The sequence below is a fragment of the Euwallacea similis genome, chromosome 10 (genome assembly GCF_039881205.1).
Source record: "Euwallacea similis isolate ESF13 chromosome 10, ESF131.1, whole genome shotgun sequence".
Classification (NCBI taxonomy): Eukaryota; Metazoa; Arthropoda; class Insecta; order Coleoptera; family Curculionidae; genus Euwallacea; species Euwallacea similis.
Window position 1 is genome coordinate 2,544,717 of NC_089618.1, and position 9,991 is coordinate 2,554,707.

Below are 9,991 nucleotides of genomic sequence, written 5' to 3' on the forward strand. Positions count from 1 at the left end.
AATAATAAGTAAAAGAGAGCAGATTGTCGATTCAGTTCTAATTATGTCAAGCTTTAATAGGTGGCACTAGATTACTGCTAAATTAATGGTGACATTGTTCATATGTTTGTTTACCTTTTTTCTTAATCAAGAAATTTATCGTAAATTTCACTGCATATAAACAACACACGAAGCAGCATTATCAATCACAAAGTCGATAAAAACCGGAACTTCGAGAATTAAGTCATTTCGAAGTTCAACGACTCCAATACAAGGCTACAAGAAGAGACAAAGGAAAGGCCTATAGTCCACATGAGCTGAACCCCATTTTACGATATTTTGCCATGAAAATCCACAACATACTCACCTCCTTTAGAACTAGGAGGGCCCGGGGACTTATCTCTGCGAATTCGGTAAGTTTCGAAAATTTGGGCAGTGAAATTCCAGCTGACCGCCTGCCTCGATTAAAAGAATCTTCATTGAATACTTCGCTCAGTGCTTCACCAGTAAATTTATCGGTAAGTCATTGCTGTTCTTGTTAAAACTCATCATCAAAAATGTTGTTTTTAATTAAAGCCTTCACACTACAAGAGATTTGAGCCAGATCCAGATGTAGAGGTTAATAATTCATCCCGTCCAAGTTTAGCCACTGTGCTACTCTGTATAGTGCTTTCGGCTGTGTTTCTCATCCTTCCAATCATATATTTACTGAATTGTTTTGATTTCACCTATGAACACGAGAACCTGAAGCACAACCCTATAGTGCAACAAACAGGAGTAATATCCTTATATGTATACTAGAATTTTTCCTGAATTCTCTGATTGACAGGGCTCCTATGACCCCAGTGAAGATATACATAAGGTGCTTAATCATGTAGTTCGAGAGCCTAAGATACTACCACCTCCACCAAAACCTGATTATGGTCAATGCAAGTTGCTGACAAATAAGGAGAAATTTGATTGTTTTCCTGAGGATGGAGCCAATCAAAATGGTTGTGAAGCACGAGGGTGTTGTTGGATACCTGCAAAAACCAAACCCAAGAGTGTGTTATAAATTTCCAGATGTTTATTTATTTTTTTTATATGCTTCAATCATCAGGATTTAAGAGAGTGCCCTTGGATGTGCCCTATTGCTTCTACCCCCCAAATTACAACACCTATAAAATCCTCAATGTGTCACAGACTGCATTTGGCTTGGTGGCATTCTTAAACAGAACATATAGGAGTGCCTATCCTGATGATATAACTTCACTTAAAATGATTGTAAAATATGAATCTGAAAATAGGCTTCATGTTCAGGTTGCTCTCATATCTTCTTATTGGATTATGTATATTAAAATTAGAAAATTCAACAGTTTATCGACGCATTTAATGCAAGATTTGAGCCTGCCTACCCCGAAGTTCCCTTAGTTGATAAAGCATCTCAAAACTTAAATTACATCTTTGAGCTTGACATGTTCCAGCCTGGGTTTAAAGTGGTCAGAAAAGCGGATAATACTACCATGTAATTTTTTAACAATTTTTCTTAATTACTTGCCATAATGTTTCATATTACAGCTTTGACTCCAACAATTTTCTGGATTTTATATTTGCCAATCAGTTCTTACAAATGACTACCAAGCTCCCTACAAAGTACATATATGGCATTGGAGATCACACCTCCAGTTTGTTGCTCAGTACTGATTGGAACAAATATACCTTATGGAATCATGACATTCCTCCAGAATTTAATGTAAGACTTTAGTGAGAGCTCCTTTAAATCTTTAAATTACATCTTCATATAGAAAAACCTCTATGGGTCTCATCCTTTGTACCTTTTAATGGAGAACTCCGGCAACAGTCATGGGGTGTTCCTGCTCAATAGCAATGCCATGGGTGTGTTTATAATGTATTTTTATTTGAATTTAATCAATAACGTTTCAAATGTGCAGACATTTTGCTTCAACCCACTCCAGCCTTGACATTCCGCACAATAGGAGGGATTCTGGATTTTTATTTCTTCATGGGACCCTCGCCTTCTGACGTCGTTGACCAGTATACTGAGCTAGTTGGAAGGCCGTATATGCCCCCTTACTGGAGCCTTGGCTTCCATTTGTGTAGGTTTGGCTATAAGACCTTGAACCAGACTAGAGAGGTGTTAGAAAATAACCTCAAAGCAGGAATTTTTATTGTGAGTTGTAGTTGAGGGCATTACAGAGGCTTATAGAGAATTATTGCAGGACACTCAGTGGAACGACTTGGATTATATGAACAACAGCAATGATTTCACTTACGATAAAGTGAAATATGAGCAACTTCCCGCGTTTGTTGAAGATTTGCACAGTCATGGAATGCACTATGTGCCTCTTATTGACGCCGGAGTGAGTGCTGGAGAGAAGTCAGGCTCCTATCCCCCTTATGATGCTGGTATTAAGATGGATATATTCGTAAAAAATTCCTCAGGGCAGCCCTTTGTAGGAAAAGTATGTCGCAGTATGTAGTATTAAAGCGTTACCTCAATTTTCTTCCTACACAGGTCTGGAACTCTCATTCGACAGTTTGGCCCGATTTCACGCATCCAAACACTGTGGACTATTGGACACAAATGCTCAAGAATTTACACCAGCAGGTGCCATTTGATGGGGCCTGGATTGACATGAATGAGCCCTCCAACTTCCTCTCGGGCTCTGCTAATGGATGCCCCAAGTCAAACTTGGAAAGTCCCCCTTATTTGCCGGGGGTGGATGGGGGCGCGCTTAACTACAAGACCATGTGCATGACTGCCCGACAATATGCGGGGTTGCATTATGACGTGCATAACTTGTTCGGAATCACCGAGGCCATTATTACCAGCTTGTAAGGAAAACGAAGTAAAATTTTAGATTTCTTGTTCCACTTGACAATATTGCCTGATGGAACAAGATTAATTTCTGTAAAAATCTTGGAATTTACCATTTTCTATTTCCTTGCCCCATTGTTTCAAGCAAAGCTGAAATTTCAGCGCAATGGCCGAAATAAGAGGTAAACGACCAATGGTCATTTCCCGGTCGACATTCAGCGGTCACGGACACTACGCCGGCCATTGGAGCGGCGATGTCTTTTCCACTTGGGATGGCCTTAAGCAAAGCATTCCTCGTACGTCTTTGTCTTGTCATTTAATCCAACCATACTTTATATTTTTTCATGTGACAGACCTCCTGAGCTTTAGCTTATATGGGGTGCCCCTAATGGGGGCGGACATTTGCGGCTTTAATGGTAACACCACTGAGCAGCTCTGCAACAGATGGCAGCAGTTGGGGGCCTTTTATCCGTTTTCGAGAAACCACAACACTGACGATGGAATTGTAATACAATTTTTATGGTTTTGGGGCGATATTAAGTTTTTTTTGCAGCCCCAAGACCCGGCTTCAATGGGACCTCTTGTGGTGAAGTCGACCAAGAAAGCGCTGCGGGTCAGATACGCTCTTCTTCCCTATTTGTACACGTTGTTTTATAGGGCTCATCAAAGTGGGGAGACTGTGGCTCGGCCCTTATTCTTCGAGTGAGTGTTTTGTTATCGTTTATTAGTTCTTGATGTTAGTGTTTTGTTGCTAGGTTTTACAAGGACCGAGAAACTTTGTCCATAGATAAACAGTTCCTATGGGGCTCTGCGTTGTTAATTGTGCCAGTTCTTGAGGTACGTGTTCCTGTCATAATTTAACTTTCTAACAGATTTCATGCAGGAAAGCGCCACCTCAGTCAACGCCTATTTCCCAGAAGGACGGTGGTATGATTATTACACAAATCTTTGCACTGATAGTAAAGGGGAGTACATCAATTTAACTGCTCCTTTGGATACCATTCCGGTGTTTGTAAGGGGTGGAAGTGTGCTGCCCCGGCAGGGTCCTAGACCTACTACTACTGAAACGAGGACGACCAAGTTGGAGATTCTGGTGGCTCTCGATGAGAGCGGGGAGGCCTGGGGGGAGTTATTTTGGGATGATGGAGACTCTTTAAGTGAGTTTTATTGCTTGATTAATGTCGTAGATCAATTTTTTTCTCACAGATATAATAGAAGAGAAGCGATATTGCTTAATAAACTTCCATGTGGAAAGTAATACTTTGCGCAGTGAAAATATCAATTGGGCCGAGGAATTCCCTCCCAATTTGGGCTCAATAACCATCCTAGGGTTGCAGAAAATAGCCTCTCAAGTGAACGTAAACGGACAGAGTGCGTCCTTTAAATATGACCATGAGAGCAAGGTAAAACAATTAAACATAATACATATTCAGGAAATTGCAACAAAACATTTTTTTAGTCTCTTGTTGTCAGCAACTTGAACTTATTCCTCGAGACGCCATTGGTAGTCGTATGGAAATAAATAAGACTCTTACATAGCAATTATCTATATAAGCAAATGTTACCCTCCATTACAGTAGCCTTGGTGTCTCTTATAATGATAATCGTATACCAAAGAGTTTTTAATAACCCTTTTAAGCCGCGCTCACAATCACAAATTCATTAGATCTACGTTATTTGGGGCCCTTCTCTGTGATTTGTTGTGCCAAAAACTTGAGTTTAAAGTCTTTCTGATTAACTCAAATAACAATCTTTTAGAACATAGAACAATCTCTGTTAGGCTAACTAAAAGTGAGTTTTACGAATGTGATATAGATATGTGTTTTCAAAGGGTTGCTGCCTGCCTATTCTTAAACTTAAAGCGCTTCAGACATGTTTTAGTACTTAAGAATCAATCACTATGTAATCGTAGTCGTTAGTCGGTATGTTAAGATTTTACCATTATATTATAACATTTTAAATCAAGCTAAATATCGTTTTTTTAAATGTTTCCCACAATATAAATGTCTTTTGGATGTTTAAACTGTAAGCTAAATGAGTTCTAAGAAAATAGCGCGATAATTTCAAATTTCCGTAATGACTCGGAAGTGTTCGCGCTGGGTCGTAAAGACGCTTGGTTTGGGCCAATCAGTGTGAAGTTGGCAAACATTTGAATGTCGCGATAGCTCAAAAACGCTCTACAAATCACTTGGAGTTTTTCTTGGTTTTTCGTAAAGAAATTCAGATTTATTTTAGTGTAGATGGTGGAAAAAGTGATCTTCATCTTCCTCAATAAGGTAAAATATTGATCTATACTAATTTCATTGCTATGCATGCATTCATTCCATGCTGCATTTCATGTCTATTCGTAATGATTAAAATGTAGCTATAAGCAACCAAAACCAAAGTATTTCAAAACTGATTTTTAGCTAATTTACATGTCTAGTATAAGTACAGTCCACTAAACTCTATTTTATACATTTTTACGTACGAAAAATATATTTTAAATTGCTGTTATTAATGTGTTAGTCGGGTGTGTGGCAGTTGAAAGTCGGTTAATCTAGTTACATCTAGCGGCGATAGCTTGAAGTTCGAAGTTCTAAAACTATGACTTATTTGAAGAGTTTTCGCATGACCCAACAATGCATCTACCCTGTTTTCGTGTTTATTACCGCGCTTAAAGTAGGATGTCATACACGTCATGAGTGATAATGAACGTGTGGATATTTATTCAGGTTTCTAGAGCATTGGACAGGATTCAACTGTTTTCACAAGACCAAAAAAAGACCATACTTATAAATACAAAGTAGCTAGAAGGTTCTTCGGCTTTACCTTACATGGAATTTTTAAATTTCCAAAATGAGACTCATTTTGGTATTTCGGTAATAGATTAATGAAGGTTCTATAAACTATATTTCTAAGACAGCTTACTTTTAAACAATTAATCGATTTAAATGAATAACTGCTACTCAGAATTTTCTAATTCGTTCTTGGAATTTCAAAAGAGAAGTGGGGAAATCTGCATATATTTGTGTGACATAACCGGAAGGCAAATTTATTTTATAAATTTTTGAGTTGTGAAAATGAATAGATATTTTTGCCATTTCTGATCCATAAATTCTAAAAAAAATTTGGCAGTTCTTAGAATTATCTGGAGGGACGTGAAGAAAATACGTTTGAGATTTGGACATGCTAATATTTACGAATATTCTAATCTAATGTGTGTTCTCTAATGAAATAGGAATATGTTGAATCAGTAAATTCGAAACTTTTCCTAAAGTCATCCTTATTCACTAAGTTTTCTTTCTCAATTTACAGCAACCATCTTCGGTCTCCATTAGTTTTGGCCGCTCGAAGGCAAAAACGTTACTTAATTCTAAAGCGAGGAAGATGCATATAAACAAATTTATGCCATTTTTATTTACGCATTAATCTCTCCCGCTCTTCGTCTGTCGCCCTGAGCTCAAAATGGAAATTATCAGCCATTCCCATTTCCGAGAGTCTTAAACTCAGCTTTTAAAAGTCGCTTCAGAAACTCCCTTTGTTATCGAATTTCGCTCTGAATAACATCATTTAGTACGTGTTTAAAAGTTGAAACCCTATCATTTTTTATTGCTGATTAAATTACAATACTAAGTCAAATATTGTATTGGTCCAGGTTGAACTTTCCATTAGTGTTGCTGTAATTCCACTCAGAAATCACCTTGCCTTTAAGCGAGTTCACCTCGCATTTGCCAAACCTCTCATACATTTTCACTTCGCTGTTATTACCCACGAAGTGCGCCACTGTGTGCTCATATACTACTTTACATTCGTAGATATGCTGACCTAAAATTAAAAATACTCCTTTTTAACCGGCCTTTGCCCCATTGGGACCAAAAAGTTATTGGGAACCAAATAGTTTTTATTTGCTGGTAGAAAACGGAAATTGGCTTAACCAACATAATTTTTTAGCTTGATTGTACACACCCTCATTGCTCTTTTAGTGTGATAATAGTTATTTTTCTAACATGTGCTGGAAAGGCATTTTCCGCAAGAGTTATGAACAATATTTTTCTCGAGCACACCTTCAATAGTCTTTTTCGCGAACTGCATATTCTTACGCAAGTGGTACCAAGCAGGTGATCCGATGACACCAATTCGTTCTAGTCCGTCACTGGTCGTTGCTCATAAAATTCATCAAACTCAATTAAAAAGTTTACCCATTAATTTATCTAGCCTCAGGTGAAAGGATGGATGGGGAAGTTTTTAATTAACTTTGAGGAAAGAAACCTCAAACATACCGGCCTCGAAAGTGAATCCAATTTCATCGCTAGGTCTGCCGCTCTCCCCGTGCTGCCATAATCGCAAGTCGCAGCTCTCGATCGCCTCAATTTTCCCATTGGCGTGCACCACGTATCCCATTTCGTAATGAGACGCGGTGTATGGTTGTGACACTAAACCCAAGACTATGCGAGTTTGGTTTTCCAAATAGAACATTTGATATATGTAGCGATGCATTATTGTCCAGTCGCGTTTCTTGCCTGGGAAATTGAGCGGAAAGGTTAAGGAACGCTCTATTATTCGACAATCGATTGAAACGGAAGAACTTTTAAATGGAAAAGAAGTTAATTATTAACAATCACTTACCGAAACTGTGATCGCGGAATGCATCGAGTTTTAAAGGTACTTCTTTGCTGTCCACCTTAAGGGTTCCCTCCAGGAACCCATGTTGTTCGTAATGAGATTGATGAGCCCTAAAATTTTTAACATCTACAGAGTTACTCAAATTCGCAGGCTATCATTGAAAAGGCGAAAACTGTAAGAGATACGAAGTGGATTAAAATGGACTAAACTTGTTGGAAAAGTTTTACCGAATTTGTATCTTTTATAGTGTTGGAGATCTCAATAGTGAACAGTCACCCTGTATAGATAAAACAGTGAAGGAAATGAATCCACAAGTAAATATTGTGGACAAACTGGTGAAGGAAAATTATTTAGTGTAAAGTTCAGTATAATTAAATCCGGACGCCCCTGATGATTACACTGTAAGTTTATCCGTATAACCAAATTAAATCTTCATCTCATTTGCGCTTTTTCACTGAGGCAGCGAGTCTAAAGACACTTTAATACCCCTGAAACCAGGGCTTTGGCATGATAAATTAATCCCGTGCACCGTAAAGAAGCGCGCAGGAAGAGTCTTCTATTACCCATTACAATGCATTTCGCTTCCCTCCAAATTAAAAATCGTTTTTCTTACTCTTTAAGTTTTTCGAATAGTTCCCTGGACCACGTTTCTCTGGCAAAGCTTCTGGCCAAACTTTTTGCGGGCAGCTCCACATCATAGAAGAACCATGGCAAGTCACTGAACCACGTAGCTTGCATTTCCACTTGGACCAGCTTGTCCGTTCCGTGAACCCTGTGTATACATGGAAAAGCACACATTGTAGGATATTTGAAATTGTGCGGTTTGTTTTGTATTGAAACTGGAGATTCGATGCACAAGCGATAGGTAAACAGGGAATCGAATGTATATTGCTGCTTGTGTTCGCGTGGTCAATGGTAATTTTAGGGAAATTTTTCGGATTTTAGATAGTGGGAAATAAATTTCTGAGGGAAATTTATTTCCGGCGATGTACAAGAGAAACAATAATTATTAATGAAAATTGGAATAATTTCCTATAGATCAATATGCCTGTGTTGGGAATTCTTTGGCATTTGAGACACTAATCCATGGCAGCAAAATTAGAGGAAACAATGTCACCTTCACCTCTTAGGTCTTCTATGCGTGATAATGTCAACGCATGGCGCATTTTTTGAATTAAATCTTTGAAGTTCAACCTCCACCTCAGGGTCACTTCGAGTTAGTTCATATTACGACTCAATTTTTCCCCTTTTTTGGGACAAGACACTCTTTTGGATGAGAGCCCGGGGTGGTTCATACAGAGTGGAAAATAAGTCTGGAATATCGTTAATACTTTGGATAATTTAATTAATAAATTTGGGACATTGTCGAATGGTTTATTAATCTGCAAGTGATTGGAGCTTCTCATTGCACAAAGAGTCTTCGTCCGATTTCAATCGGTTCAAGTCCAATTTGAATGAGTAATCGTAAACAAAGAAGGCTTTACCCTCGTTAGAACACAAAGCTGAAACGAAGTTTCCTTAAGGAGAAAACCTAATTGTCTTGAAGTTCTAAAGCCGAACTTTCAATACCAGAGACGAGCGATTAAGTGAATGCTTAAAACCACAGTTATTGGCAACAATCCGACTCCCCGGCCCGTCTTTTATTAGACACTTTCAGGGAGAAATCACTCTTTTTTACAAACTTATCGACTATCGATTTCTCCATCGGCAGGCAGGGGGGATTCCATCTAACAAGATTGCTCCCGCCTGAAACCGCAGGACAAAGAAAGGTGAAGCCCTTACGCGGTCCACATCTCTGTCACCGACATCCATTCGTTTCAAATTCATACTTCAAAATTAACGAAACCAGACAAGAACCGTCTCCCCTTTGTTGAATCCAACATTCGCGGCTTTATTTAAGTCTTACCTCATTTTTCCCTTATAAGAAAGCTTCCATTTCTTCATTGGTTCAACTGGGTAGTACTCAAAGCCCTCAGCAGCCCACGATTTGTCGGACATTGTAGAGTCCTCAATGAGTTTAGTGTTTGGTAATTTAGGGGTTTCGAGAAGGCCAAATTGAGGGTGCTGCAAGTAGATGAGGCCGTTGATTACTCCTTGATGGCGCCTCTCTGCGCCTGCTGTCAGGAAGATGTTGTTTTGGGACACTCCGTGGAAGAATATGGCGTCGAAGGCTTTAGGTTCGTTCGAGAGGGGCTGCCGCCTGTCGAATTCTTTTTCACTGAAGAGAGATTTTCCTACTAAGTAATATTTGAGTCTCCGTAGAACCAGCAACGTGAGGAACACGGGGTATTTGATGAAGTACCACTTTCCTGGTTGACTGTAGACTCCGAAGATCTTTCTGGGCTCTTTTTTATTTGAAATATATACGAATGAAAGAAACAGCACTAGGGCTGCCGCCAGCAAGTCCATATACATGTTGGGAACTTCAACACACAGTTTCACTAACCTTCTAACTTGCTTCAATTAATAGCATTAAAGTAGCTTTTAAAGCGTACTTGTTCGAGTTTCGTCAACATCCCATTATCGCTTTTTATCGCAAGTTTTTCTTATCATCATTACCTAGGCAAACAACAACAATGTCTTTCAAGT

General features: G+C 38.9%; 2 protein-coding genes across 3 annotated transcripts; one reads left to right on the forward strand and one right to left on the reverse strand.

The window, feature by feature from the left end:
• Positions 1-2: 2 nt before the first annotated feature.
• On the forward strand, positions 3-4,762 carry LOC136411815 (lysosomal alpha-glucosidase-like). Its single transcript, XM_066394545.1, has 17 exons — positions 3-497; positions 556-756; positions 809-1,022; positions 1,079-1,278; positions 1,335-1,483; positions 1,537-1,711; positions 1,764-1,854; positions 1,911-2,149; positions 2,199-2,441; positions 2,495-2,814; positions 2,960-3,093; positions 3,151-3,302; positions 3,351-3,499; positions 3,553-3,634; positions 3,681-3,954; positions 4,004-4,200; positions 4,257-4,762. The coding sequence occupies exons 1-17, from the start codon at positions 324-326 to the stop codon at positions 4,317-4,319; spliced, it is 3,057 nt and encodes a 1,018-aa protein (XP_066250642.1). The 5' UTR covers positions 3-323; the 3' UTR covers positions 4,320-4,762.
• Positions 4,763-6,359: 1,597 nt separating this feature from the next.
• Positions 6,360-9,984, reverse strand: LOC136411818 (uncharacterized). 2 transcript variants are annotated; one of them, XM_066394551.1, is made up of 5 exons: positions 9,309-9,984; positions 8,016-8,174; positions 7,406-7,512; positions 7,060-7,299; positions 6,361-6,604 (listed from the first exon to the last, which is right to left on the reverse strand). In XM_066394551.1, the coding sequence occupies exons 1-5, from the start codon at positions 9,815-9,817 to the stop codon at positions 6,414-6,416; spliced, it is 1,206 nt and encodes a 401-aa protein (XP_066250648.1). In that variant the 5' UTR covers positions 9,818-9,984; the 3' UTR covers positions 6,361-6,413. The 2 variants fall into 2 exon arrangements, with proteins under 2 accessions (XP_066250649.1, XP_066250648.1); XM_066394552.1 differs by lacking the exon at positions 8,016-8,174 and having other exon boundaries at positions 6,360-6,604.
• Positions 9,985-9,991: the final 7 nt, after the last annotated feature.